Raw genomic sequence first — 14,305 nt, 5'->3', positions numbered from 1 at the left:
TCAGTTTCTATAAAATGCCAAAAATAGTTGAAAAATGCTTATCGGTTTTTCCCAAAGATGAAGATCAGGTACTCAAATGTCTTGTTTTGTCCCAAAACTCAAAGATACTCAGTTTACTGTCATAGAGGTGTAAAGAAACAAACAAAAAATCTGTCAATGTGTTCAGAGATGTTGATTTATCAATCAATGTTAAACCAAACTTTGAAATATTGTGTTTTATGTGCATATGATGTCCCTGATGCCATGTGGTGTACAGTGTAGAGGAGCCCAACTGTAAAAGTAGCCTTATTTAAGATGGAAGATTTGTGCTAATTATAGGGCAGATGGAGAGAAAGGATTTAACTGCTGTTTAGACTGTTTCAGCTAATCGGATGTTTGGTGAACATACACAGACAAACTCCCCCGAACAGGCACAGTGCTGCAAACACAAGTCTGTGTGTTTATCCTGCCACTTCACTGTGACCCAGAGACAGCATAAGCTTAAAGTAAAGGGGGAGGTTTAAAAATTAAGCTTTTAAGAGACTGAGCTGTAGTGAAACCTGAAAATTCAACTTTTTACCTGATGATTGCAAGCTAGTGGAATAAATATACATTTTTCTTAATTCAGTCTTGATTTCCGCTGCACCACAGTCCACTGCAAAACCGTTTACCACAAAACAAGACCAAGAAAGACATCAAATTACCAGTAATGTCACTAGTTGCAGGTAGCTGCTCATCCTGAGGTCAGAAGTCTGAACATCTGTTGTCAATATACAGCCTTATCTTAATAAAGACTGAATGAAAGAAGCTGTATGTGTTTGCTTTGAACCAGGGCAGTGAGTTCACAAAAGACTCTTTCCTACACACAAACACACAAATGGCACCCTGTGGTGTGTTGGGTTGTTTTCCCACTAAAAAACTAGAATAATGTAGCTTAGAGAAGTTGTTGCATCTGCTGGTGAGGGCCTGTTGTCTGTTTGTCTTGGCGTTGAGTGTGCGTCGGTTGATTTAAAAGGATAAAAGGAGTGAGAATTATCTACACAGGGGGTAAAAAGAAAATGGATACATTGCAATGAGTGACTGTTAATCGGCAATCTGTCACTTTTTAAATAATTAATGAGCAATATGTCTGTTAGTGTAGATGTGTGTCTTTTCTATCTCTGGTTTATGTTGTCACGCTGTTTCATTCCAGTATTTTTCTTAAACCAGTACACAGACAGGTACATATACACAACTAAACTTCTCCACCTTCACTCAGTTACTTGGCCTGTCATTTATCAACTTGCAGTGTACACATGCTCCACGCAGACAAACATACAGCTATTTGATCAATGATTAGCCTGTAAAGTAATATGTTGGAAGTCAGCAAGATTTGTCCAATCTCTTTTGTGTTTTTCAACCTAATCTGTAAAATCCCAGCCTGCAGGGAGGAATGTTGCTAATGAGGGATAAAAGCTTAACATACGTTTGCACAATGGACTGGTCAAGCAGTGGTTGCTAGGCTACTGTGGCCAGAAGAATGGCTAGGACTCGGAGGGTCTCAAAGCCCTCGTTTTGTTTTGTTCAGTTCATATTTAATCTCCCAGAGAGCAGCGGTACTCTTTTATTGCCACAAACTGAGGGGGTTTCCCTTCTTACTTCGTTATTTTTCTCCTTACTTACCCACCTTCCCTTGTTCCTTTCTGCTCCCTTTTGCTCCTTGTTTTTTTTCATGCTTACTTTTTTTGTAAATTGTAAAACTATGAATGCTGCAGTTTTCATTTCCAGTTTGAATCGAGAAACTTTCTTAACACATCAAAATCAACATAGAATTGATCTTGTGTACAAGTATTGTCTGTGTAGTTGCAGCCAGCTATGCCTGTGTGCCATAGAGCTCCATTGTCAATGAAAAACAAGTGTTAACAAATGCTGTTGTATTGGTGTAATGACATATTATTTTATTAAAATAAATATGGCCACTATAGTTTGTTCTGAAGCAACTGCATTTGCAATTTCTGGAGAGTGGCTCCATGCAGGCCGATGTCATTGTGCAGGCTCACAGTTTATGTTTTCAACACTTTGCTAATCTGACAAACTGGCAGGAATTAAGTACACAGATTTCAATGGCATGGATGCATTAGTTATATTCACTTCAGGCAATGCAGACATTACTTGTAAGGAGGATACATTTTCACTTTTTATCTGCTGAACATGCTTTTCAAGGAATTTGGTGTTTATTCTAGTTTTTTTCAGTGCATCCATTTTTGACCCTTATTTATTTGCCTACCATATATATATTTATATATATATGTATATTCTTGATGTATTAATAATGAAATATTTCATTAAAATAAATATGGGCACAGTAGTTTGTTCCGAAACAACTGCATTTGCATTTCTGGAGAGTGGCTCCATGCAGGCAGTCGTCACTGTGCATGCTCAGAGTGTATGTTTACAAGACTTTGCTAATTTGGCAAGCTGACAGGAATAAATTACACATTTGCAAGCTTCATTGTAATGTCCCCTAAATGCAATAACATGTCAGCAAAATCTTGGAATGGATGCATATGTTGTAAAAGGCTCTGGCAATACAAACAATACTTGTTAGTAGGATACATTTATTTGTCATTTTAATCTTCCAATCAGGCTTCTGTGGAAATTATTATTTAACCTAGTCTTATTCATTACATCTTTTCATTGACCCTTATTTAATTTTTATCTCACAACTTTGATTTTAACTTTCCTCCTCAGGCAAGGAGTGGAAGTTTTTATAAAGCAATAGATAAGAGCAAGAAATCATACTGAAACCTGGCCCTGAGCCAGCACACATAACCTACATTGACTTTGGAGTTTTGCAAGCCATAGTATGCCAGGAATGTGTGCTCAATTGCCACTGAAACTGATGGAGTTCAGTGTGGAGCGTGTGCAACAGCATTCTCCCATTAATCTTAAGCTATTGTTAGACTTCATCACGCTGTATCTGTGTTCCCCTCCCTCTTCCCCTTAGCTTTATTCACTCACCTGTCATTCTGCAGATTTGTGAAGACCTGACAAAAGTCTTAGAAGCATAGAGAGGATTTCTTTTTTGTGTTAATGCACTGAATTTAGTAAAGATGAAGAGAACATGTGCTGCATTCAGAGTTTAGAGTGATACGCATCACACTATTAAAGGACCCTGTTTTGACTAAGTGGTTTCAGCAATTAGGGCAAAGTGCAAGAGCATGTGCACATGACAAATCCACCTGTTATTTTTAAGCAGCTAAATAATATTGCTGTGGCACGTGATGCATTTACTATAAGTGGCTTTTCACAAAGTGTCTGCCAGATTAATATTATGTCATAATTATATCCTTATGATAATCCTGGTTACTCAATTGTCCACTGGAATGGATTTTCATTTGATGAATTAAAACACAGCCATAACTCTGCTCTTTTAGAGTACTTAGAGTATAAGATCTGTTAGAAAGCAAGCCCAAGTTTAATACTTACACGTTTTGTTCAGCAAAATAGTCTCCACAAAAGAACTCTATTTTTAAGATTTTTTTTTTTTTACATATATGCAAATATATGCATATATCCAAAGTAAAAAGCTAACATTGCTTTATAAACAAGCTACACTATGGTAGCATGACCTCATTATCACCACGACTATGCTGATGTTAAGTTTTGTTTGCAGTGATGACAGTCTGTGGTCTCATTTAGCAACTTGTTAGCAACTCCCTTTTTTAGGTCACGTACGAGGATGGTATTAACTGACATATTTCATGTCACAGAGCAAAACATGAAAGTCTCTATAACTACTGTTAACCACAGACCTCATTTCAGGCATCTGACCAAAAACGATTTCAAAAAGCCCGACTTAGAGACAAGGGAACTGGAAGTGCAAAATTGCTAACTCCTTTTTGCGTTTCAGGACTCATTCCTGCAGCACTCTATTGCAATCAAAAATATGCATTGGAATTTAAGATGCACCTTCTAGACACTTTTGTCCTGATAACGAAAATTAAGAGAATAGACTGGCATTGACTACCAATTCAATACCAATGTAAGTTAATTTGCATGCATTTTCCAATAAATTTTGCCTGTCCTCCTGCTGCTGCATCGTCAGGTATGAAAATACTACACAGTTCTCAGTTTCTCTTTAGTTCTCATATAAATTTGATGGTTTGCCCTGCGAACCATCTCACTTTTGTGGAAACAGCATTGCAAAAGCAACCTTTTAAACCGTGTTTTTTTCATAACTGTATCTTAACAAGCTCACGACAGGAAAGAAAACAGTTTGACAGGCTTCATGTAGCTTAGAAAAAGTGTTCCTCAAGAGAATCCCTTTTCTCCTGTAATTTTTCTGTTGTCTTGCTCTACTTTGGCAACAAGTAGAATCGAAGAGGAAAAGTTACCAAAGCTTGACTAGGTGTCGCAGGGCAACTTTTCTCAGGCTTCCCACAATTACCCCGGTGACACACAGACAGTTACTGCCTGTCTTTTCTCTGACGAGAGAATGGGCAGAGGGGAGAGAGGAGGAGTGGAGATGCTTTCACTGTGTTTTTTATGACCTCTCCCTGACTGCACCTATTGTTGCAGGGCAGGGTGAAAAGGAAAAGGACCCACAGCTGAGAAGAGCTGCCTTCCGAATCAACCAATCCCCTCCATAGCTCCCTTGCACTTTGATAGATGCTAATACAGCAAAAGGTACTAGCAGTGCACCTTTAAACATTTATGTTTTAATTAGCTTAGTTTTGGGTTAATTCAAGCTTAAAAAGACACAAACTAGGAGAGGAAGAGGACAGACAAAGAGCAAGTGGCCCGGAGAGACGTGACCATGATAGATGGATTTAGCCAGCCATTAGCCCTGATCCTTTTCCCATCAACCAGAATGCCTGGGGGCACTCTCGTTTCAACTGGGAGAGACAGACCAGTCGGGGAATGTTTAGCAGCCTTGTTTCTGCTTACTACAGGAAGCCCTCTTACTCTCATGCTTAGTCTGTTGGCACAGTTACGAAAATACTGCCACGTCAAGTTAGGAGGCTGCACTCAGGATTTTTACAGCAACCGTGTTGCATCAACGCTCAGTTATGCCACAAAGAAAATAAAAGAAGCCTCGGGATTATCCATATCTCTCTAGTAGTAGTATACCATTTCAATTTTTATTTTTTAAAAAGAGCTTCAACTATTCATTGATTAGTTTTCAACAATTAAATTAATTGCCAACTAATTTGACAACTGATAGGTTTGAGTAACTTTTTAAGAATGCAAATGTATTGTGGTTTCTTTACTCTTCTGTGTTGTGGACAAAATAATACATTTGAGGATGTGGTCTTGGATTTTGGCTTTGACCAAACAACTAATCATTTAATGACAAGAAAAGTAATTGTTAGTTGCAACCACATTTTTTAGAAGTTGAGTCATAATGAGTACAGTTTCCAACAGTACTGTTACTAGAAAGACAACAAGATGAAAACATGAGACTGGCTTTGTGGTTGTTTGCAAATTCTTTACTCAGTAAGACCCACTGTTGCTCTTCTTGGCTGTGCATATTCAACATATGCATCATACGCAACAAATACTATAGCTAAGGATGTAGTTATTTGTCTTTGCTACAGGGAAAATCAATTAATTAATTTCTGTTGAATGGGGGTACTACTGCACATGCGCTGTTACTTTTTTTTAACTTTCTAAATCTGACTTAATTTCATTTATCACTAGTTTATTGTCTCAGCTTATGCATTATTATTTTGAGTTTGTCAAAGAGAGAAGTCAGTCATGTTTTCCCTCAAATATGTATTTTTCTACAGCACTGAATATTTAGAAAGCAAATTGTTGTTTGCCTATAGTATATTAAGGCTTTGAATGCTGTATACGGAAACTTAAAGGTTTATATGAGATATTTTGAACTTTTTTGAATCGTAATAATTCTGCTGTTTTAACAGCAAAAGCTAAAAAAAAAATATGTCAGCAGTGTCTTGGGATTTTTAGGTGTTGAATGCATTCATGTTTAGAAATTGTGAGCATTGATGCTGACTGAATGGGGGTACTGCGTGTGCTGTCCGGCAAATCAACCTAAACTTTTTATTTGAATAATGGTTTATGGAGTCTCAGCTGCTGCAGAGTTGCAGGGAGTTAAACTTGAGGAACTTTGAGTTTCTTAAGAAGTGAAGAAACAGTCATGTTTTTCCCAAAAAGTGTTTTCTTCTTTCTTTTTTACCTTGAGGGGGAGAAAGCAATGGTAAGAAGCGTGGGACCTGCTTTGAAGGCTGTAGCTCTGCTTCTGATCTTCCCACTGTTCCACCATGAAAGATGGGTCTGCCTGAAGATCCACTGTTGGAAAGGGGAATTAAATGGGGGTTGGACTGAGGGTGGGGTCTGCCTTGGAGGCATATCCATCTCCAATTGCGCTACACTGGTGTCTGCTTCAAAACATCTTCTTTTCAGAGAGAGAGAGTAAGAAAAAGCATGGAAAACAACATAGCGTCTGAGTCATAAACTTTACAGACACGACAGGTTTAAAGGACAGTTTTTGCAAAGTATCGCAAGACATTTGTAATTAGAATTCACAATGGATTAATAGATTGTAAATCAGTATGAAAGTAATCAGTAGTTTACAGCATATGGTTTATTTAAACCAAACAGGTTTTACAAATAGCCTGTAACTAATGGAGCTGACCAAACTAATAATTTAACTGTGATGATAACATAATTGTAATTTACATGCAGCTGCTTTTATTAATCTAAAGTGCGGTGTTGTTTGTGCCTTTATGTTGATGAAGAAAACTGAAGAATAGACGAGTTAGTAATGACTCCAGTATACCAGCAAATGTTAGGATGTAAGTGCAGTCATGCAGATGCAATAACCTTGAGCTATTTTTACTGGCATGTAACAGTGTGTGAGTGTGCAGTTCTTAAAATGTGGTGACATAGTCCATATTTAGACAGGATTAAAGTCATGCACAAGTAATAATTGGGTTACAATTGCCCCACCCCTACTTAGCATATCCAAACAGGCCTGAAATTGTCTGTAGCAGCAAAACAATACTCAAGACTGACTAATCTGATTTTGTTCATTAGCTCAGCTGTACGTGCTTTAAAGTTTACATGTGCTAACTTTAAACTGAGCCTGTAAACAGGCACTAGATCCAGTATAGGGTGTGGTTTAGCCTGGGGCTTGACTTTTAGGATGTCCCTAACAGAAGTCAACCAAAGCATATTCTGCTTTTTGAATACATTTTTTGGTGAAATTCCATGCTTTGTAACAGGAGTGTATTGCTGTTATTGTTTCAAATTCATTTGAGATATTGCACTTTTAATATACTTAATATAATTTTGGCATGTGCAGAGTTTAAAATGTTTATGTTAAGGAAGTAAAAGGTAAAAATTGTCTAAGAGCAGTGAGACATTTTAAAGAATACATAATATCAATAAAACAAGATGTTCTTTTTAGTGTGTAGCTTTTTCCAGGTGGGCAGGCTATTTTTGACAAAATAACTTGATGTGGAGCTTCTTGTTGAAAAGCTGCTGAGATTATCCTTTTTGGGAAAACTGGAATGGGGTGAGGAGGTCATGGGAGGTGGACTTCAAAGATGGGGTGGTGGCTGCAGGTGAGCCTTTAGTCGGTGAAGAGGAGACTGTGAGACCTAATTTAGCTCATTGCTAAGTTGCAAATTTCTCAGTTTTACAAAATTTTCTCAAGAAAGAACATGTTTACATGAAATACACCTTTAAACAGGGTGTAATTAAATGTTTATATTTTGCTGTGTTCCGGAGATGTGAATACGGCATCAAAAAGTACAAATATAGTGAGGCAAATGCAAAAAGGAGAGTGAATCTGGGATTGGCTTTCATTTTCATCTGCGACTCTGTTTACAAATAGTAACTGACAATTCCTGTGCTATCTGCTTTCAAAAAACATAAGCTTAGATGCATACATCACAGCATCGATTGTGAGAGTCACTGAAACATAATAATAAAAACCATTTCATGTAGCGTAATTCATGCATAAAACGCAACATGCAATTCCTTTTTAAAGTTTTCAGACCTTTTAAAGATCACAATTATCAAGAAAATAACTGGCAGATTGATTGATAAGTTTAACTGTTAGTTGCAGCCTCACTTGCTTATTTATATTTGTCTTTTTTTAATTTAGTGAGAAGATATTTTATTTGGCATGCGTGTATTTCACAGTTCATCCTTTCTTGAAAGTGCCTGTAGTGTTTGAGCTGTTAGCTTTGCTGCTAATAGACTTCAGTAGCCAAACAAAATGGCTGGCTGGGGTTTAAAGGTGTCTTTTTAGCATCACGTCAGCATGGAGTCATGTAGACAGGAGCTAGGTCTTTTATCAGAAATTTCTAGAGGGCTGACACTGAAGTATCATGGAGCTACAAAGAGAGTGCTTGGCATGATATTCTATAGTCCAGTCAACGCAGACAGGGGTTATCCCAAAACCACTGTTCTTCTGGGTTGTGTAACTAACCCATCATAAGTCATTATAAGCCTTCAGAGTCGGCTGGGAGGAATCTATGGAATCACTGCGAGAGGACTTGACAACAGGAAGTGGGAGTATATCTTTGGTCTAGTGAAACCTGTTTGTAATGGAATTCCTTTTGTTGCAGCCTGGGTAGAGGATCCCCTCTGTGCCCGAGGCTAGTAATGGCACCAAAACCCCCGTTATTAGTGGAGACCCATAGGAGTCACACTACAGTTAAAATACTGCTTGAAATCACTTCACCCTCTGAAATTGTGTTTTCAGTGTGTCTAAGTAAGTGCCTAGCAACAGTTTGTTTTTGATAGACCTAGTTAATAAGCAGGAATTGTCTGTTCATGTATTTGTTCATTGGGATAAAATGGTAACTTTTCTGTTGTGCAGATGTGTTTGCAGTACGCAAGCTGTATGTCCTTGGTGGTTTTAGCCAAAGTGCCATGTATAAATGATGCATACATTCATGCAGACTTGATGAACACAGACTATAGGGACAGCAGAATTTAAAAATATGATTAAGAAATGCACATACACATGGGATGACTCATCCGTCGATATACAGGAACAGTTTCACTTTCATGGCACCTGACTCTCTGCTGCTCCATCTCTGCCCAGAGTGCACTCTGCGCTCTGACAGTGTGGTGGTCTAAATAACTCCAATGGTATATTAATACTAAGAAATCACTCCTAACGAAAGGTCCAGCTCCAAATATAGAAAATCTATTCATGACGGCAGATGTTTTAATTGTGGCAGGCTGCTACAAATAAATGAATGTGTGGGAAATCCTGGTGTTTTCACTTGAAAAATGACTTTTATCGTTGTACCAAGTATTTTTCTGCCGGCTCTGTCTCTGTGTGTCAACAGGCATAGAGCAACATAAGAAATAAATATGTTTGTTTCATTTTTTTTTTTCAAATACACAGATTTTCACTGAGGAGTCCGTTGAGATTCATCCATCTGTCTCAAAGTCTCTAAGCCAATTTCTGACCACACTATCTGTTCTTGAAGTCAACAGCTATCCTCCTTCAACCCCTCCTACACCTCTCAGTAGATCTGTTCAGTCTTGACACATTTGTTGTGTAATAATCACATTGTATTCCTTACTAGGATTGAAGAACAGTATCATTATTATAGGTAAACCATGCCAACTGGGTGTCAGGTGGTTATAAAAGAAGTAAAAAAGTGTAGTTCATGTTTGTGCACGAGTGCTACTGAGAAATGCGGAAAAGGTTCATGTGTGCGGGAGTTTTGGCAGGTTTTAGTTTGGTATTGCTGTGAGGGAGGAAGTCCAAGGTCAGTGAGTGATAATGCAGCACAAAGTGCAGCTACTTCATTCAACTAATTCTTGCACACGCATCAGAGCTTTTGTATAAGCTGTTAACAAAACAGAGTAACTTTTCAAGTGTTCATTTTGATACAGCAGGTGAAGAAACTCAAAATGCCTTAATGTGTTTTTCAACACGTCCACTATGCGTCTTTATCATTACACCCTTTTTTCCCATGGGAATATTACCACAGATTGTTTGTGTCGGAATTACACTCACGTGTTTGTTTTAACACCTAAGTGCCTTAAAGGACATTTTGACTCAAGTTTTAGTTTGTTTTTTTTTTTGCTGGGTTTGGCTTTCTTTAGAATCAACACAGCTGATAGGACGTCCAAATTGACCTGCAGTGTTAAGACGACATGTAAATGATGAAATGGGACAGTTTGTAATGTGAGGAGATTTTGGCAGAGGTAAAAACAAATGTTGAAAATAATACCAAGAGCATCCAAAGGATCAAAGAGTCTGTTTTGGCTGTTGATGCGCCGCTCCATGGAAAAGGCTGCGACTAGTTGTCAAAGAGATAACAAGACTATTTGGCAGTTAGCGTATCAGCATACAGAGAAGGTTCATTCCTGCTGAAAGAGAAACATTGGACTGTAGAAAAATATCATTACTGCCCAGTCGTCACCTGTTCGTGGGTGGCACAGGATTAAAAACCTGAAATGCTCTTTATGTCTTGCTGACTCCTGTGTTTATCAGTGATATTAGAACAAATGACACAAGTGTTTACAAGTGCTTATTTTTTTTTGTTTAATGCTATTTGTGTGCATTTTACATCATAGCTTATTTAACTTTAAATGCTTGGTTACATTTCTGTATTTTCCATATTAGAGCTGAAACAATCGATTGTATTTTAATCTGCAACTATTTTAAAATTAAATAAATTGTTAATTTTTATTAAGCAAAAATGACCAATATCATCTAGTTTCAACTTCCCAATTTTGAAGATTCACTTTGTATTAAAGCAGTTATACATTTTAGTTGTGCTATTGTGTTGGGCGACTTCAATTTTACAATAGATGCACTGTGCAGAGTTTTAGCTTCGTTTAAGCTTGAAGTCATCCCAAACTTTTGACCCTTTCGGTTGTTTTCTCTGGCCCGTCTCTTCTTTTGGCCCTTTGCTGTTTTCTCTCTCTTCCTCCATTTTGCAATTATGTGCCATCAAATCATGTCACCTGTCCAAAGTGTAAGCACGCTGAGTGACAGTAAAAATCATCCACGCGAAACACGGCGCACTTTATCCATTTATATAGGAACATATAGAGATAAGTCACAATAACAGGACTCACTAATATAAAATGGGTGAGTAAAACTTGACCTGACTGCGCACGTCAGAGGATTGTGGCTTCACTGTTGCAGGCTCTCAGGCGAGGTTTAGTGTTACAGGCGGGTTTGGAGGGTTCCGGCTGTCTTTAATGTGTTAAACAGTTTTAGGACCTGAGGACAGGCGCTTTGTGGCGCTGTCAACCTTCTGTTACTACAGTAATAAATGACCTGCATACCTCTGTTGGCCCTGCTGAATATCGACTATCATCTCCTCACCTGCACAGCAGTCTTCCTCTCTGTCCCCCTCTCTTTGTATCTCCCTTTCTCTGTCACTATTCTTTCTCCTCTTTCTATTACCCCCTACACACCTGTCACTTTCATCCATATCCTGTCTTTCCACTTTTCACTTTCTCTCAATCACTCAGTGCTTGTTGTGCCCTTTCCCTTGAGTATATTTATTTAGATTCCTTTTTTGCCTTCATCCCACTCTAATGTATCACTCTTTATTTCAGTTTTATTACTTGAAAAGATTGAGAATGACGACATCGGGAGGAAGACCTTGAAGATCACAGATTTCGGCCTGGCCAGGGAGTGGCACAAAACCACAAAAATGTCAGCTGCAGGCACCTACTCTTGGATGGCCCCCGAGGTCATCAAGTCATCTCTTTTCTCCAAAGGCAGTGACGTCTGGAGGTATGACAAATAACACACCACACACGGACCCCAAAATTTTTGACATTATTACTCATTCCCTTGTTAAATATTCCTCCCTCTCTCTTTTACTTTCTTTTTATTGCCTTTGTGTGTGCGTCATCCACCAGCTATGGTGTCTTGCTGTGGGAGCTGTTAACAGGGGAGGTGCCATACCGCGGGATAGATGGCCTGGCTGTTGCGTACGGTGTGGCAGTCAATAAGTTAACTCTGCCAATCCCCTCCACTTGCCCCGAACCCTTTGCCAAGCTCATGGAAGGTAAATTAACAGAGGAAGAAAAACCTGCTGCAGTGGTGTAATAAGTGTCAGATGAGAACAAAACGTGACATAACATTGCAAACTCGACAATAAAATAAACCACAAAAGAGGTTCTCTTCCCTAAAGTTATAATAATCTTGAAAATTTACATTTTAAGAAATGCCTCGTCAGTCATTATCTTTTTGTGAATAAAATAATCCAATGGTGATTGAGCCGGTAGCCTACTGGTGAAAGTATTGCAGTATTTATATATTTGCAGTATTATGACCCAGGTGTTGAGGGTAACATTTGCTTAAAAATGCTGTATTAACTTACTTCTAATGCAAACTTTCCTACTGCTGCAGCTTCACATTAAAACATTTAAGTGGCAAAACATGAGGCGACTTTTATCATGAAGGGGTCACAGGAAATGCAGTGTGTTTTTCATTGAGCTTAGCTTTTACCATGACCATTAATCAAAAACATTTCTACAAAACAAGACAAAGGTCATATTTTGAAATTGTTGAGAGCGAATCAGTTTAAACTATTGCATGCAGTAATAGAGCAAAAAGCAGCAGCGGCAGTGGGTCGATAGATAAAAAGCTACAGGCGATAGTGAAATAACCAGCTCTTTTCACTGTGACTTCTTTAACATTTAGTAGCAAACTTAATTTTGTTGTTTCATGATGAAAGGAATTGGGACTGTAGTTTCTTTTGCTACCCCCAGAACTCTTTATCATAGTATCAGACCAAAGTTATTATTATCACCAGTAACTGCAGTGTATCACCAAAGTAAAGTTCATAATGTTTCATTGAGAATAACTCAGAAATGAAGTTACTGATGATTGATAATTAAAAAAAAAAAAAAGTTCTGCACATAACAAGGAGAATTTTGAGAAATTGGCAACTAATCTTTGACCTTTGGTTACCATCAGTTGCAACCATTTTTAACAAATAAAAAATAGACTGGGTAAACACAGCAAAATGAACACCCTAAAATAAACAAAATTTTAGTATTTTTGCATTAATGATATTTTAGAATTGCTGTTACAGTCAGAACTGGAACCAGTCAGTGCTGTATGTGAGTTGATGATTTACGTGCATACAGATGTGTGTTTTAGAGACAGTTTCAAAGCTAAGTTATTTGATTGTGGTGAGAAAAGTTTGCCTAACGCATCAACATCACAAACAAATCTGTAAGTAGATTCAACTGACAGGAACCAGATGAACCTGAACAAACAGATAAGATGAGATTAATACTCTTGTGTCTCACATTTTCATTGTATACCTGGCATATAGCTACATATGGTAGTGCCTTAAAGGGGAATTCCGGTATTTTTCAGCCTGGGCCCTATGTTTACATGTTTGGATGTGTGAATGATTCGTACTTACCACGGGTCTTAAAATCACTCCAATGCATCAGCTGAGCCGGGAGCTGCGACACATTTTTCAACAGTTCTAACGTAATCCTGTGTAGCAATTGCATATGGCAAAGTTTCGTCCATCAAAAGTGCTTTTTTTTCTCACTGACTTGCTCATATTGTTAAACTAGTCGGGTATAGTCGTGTCGGAGACAATAGTGACCGAGAGTAACCTTGATGTTAATCGGAAACAGTTTAGGTCACGTTGAAGTCTTGTAGTGAAGTCATGCATTTTTTCAGTTTTGGAAATCAAAACCTGATTCTGGTCCCAGCCTTCCTACTATTGTTAAAAGTTAGTGTTGAGCCCGGATTTAATTAACAATTAAACATAAAATTGACTCTGTCTTCAGGCACACCTTAGTAACATAGAACAACCACTGAATTTCTATACACAGGGATCTTCGACTTTTCGCCTCTAGGCCTGTTGTCAAGAATATTGTTTGGGAATATGTGTGATTACAGGAACAATACATTTGTTTATTAATGTCTCGATCTAACTTTGTGATGTGTTCAGAGTGCTGGGACCAGGACCCCCACGTGCGTCCCTCCTTCTCCTGCATCCTGGAGCAGCTGTCAGCCATCGAGGAGGCGGTGATGGCCACAATGCCCCAGGACTCCTTCCACAGCATGCAGGACGACTGGCGTGTGGAGATCCAGGAGATGTTTGATGAGCTCAGGACCAAAGAGAAGGTAGTACTGAGTGCTGAAACACTAACGTTCAAATGTGGCGTCCCTGACATTACTACACCATACACACAATATCAGGGCTTTATTTTCTCCTTTCTCGCCTCTTGTCTCACACAGTGTGGGGAATTGGAAACTAGACATACAGTATATGTAACAGACCTTCTGTCCTTCTTGTACTATTCTCTGCTTTTATATTTTTTTATTGATGATACATGTTGAATAATCTAT

At 38.3% G+C, this 14,305-nt stretch overlaps 1 protein-coding gene across 2 annotated transcripts in view; it reads left to right on the top strand.

Moving 5' to 3' along the window:
* Window positions 1-14,305, top strand: part of map3k21 (mitogen-activated protein kinase kinase kinase 21) — a 32,750-nt gene that overhangs the window by 3,450 nt on the left and 14,995 nt on the right. For both annotated transcript variants that reach the window (XM_042501791.1, XM_042501790.1), the window contains exons 2-4: window positions 11,533-11,713; window positions 11,842-11,990; window positions 13,905-14,080. In XM_042501791.1, the coding sequence (XP_042357725.1) occupies window positions 11,533-11,713; window positions 11,842-11,990; window positions 13,905-14,080 (506 nt within the window). The remainder of the gene's footprint in view (window positions 1-11,532; window positions 11,714-11,841; window positions 11,991-13,904; window positions 14,081-14,305) is intronic.

Source organism: Plectropomus leopardus, chromosome 15 (genome assembly GCF_008729295.1).
Source record: "Plectropomus leopardus isolate mb chromosome 15, YSFRI_Pleo_2.0, whole genome shotgun sequence".
NCBI classification, from domain to species: Eukaryota; Metazoa; Chordata; class Actinopteri; order Perciformes; family Serranidae; genus Plectropomus; species Plectropomus leopardus.
The sequence above is the reverse complement of the archived record's forward strand: the minus strand, read 5'-3'. Positions and strand labels throughout refer to the sequence as shown.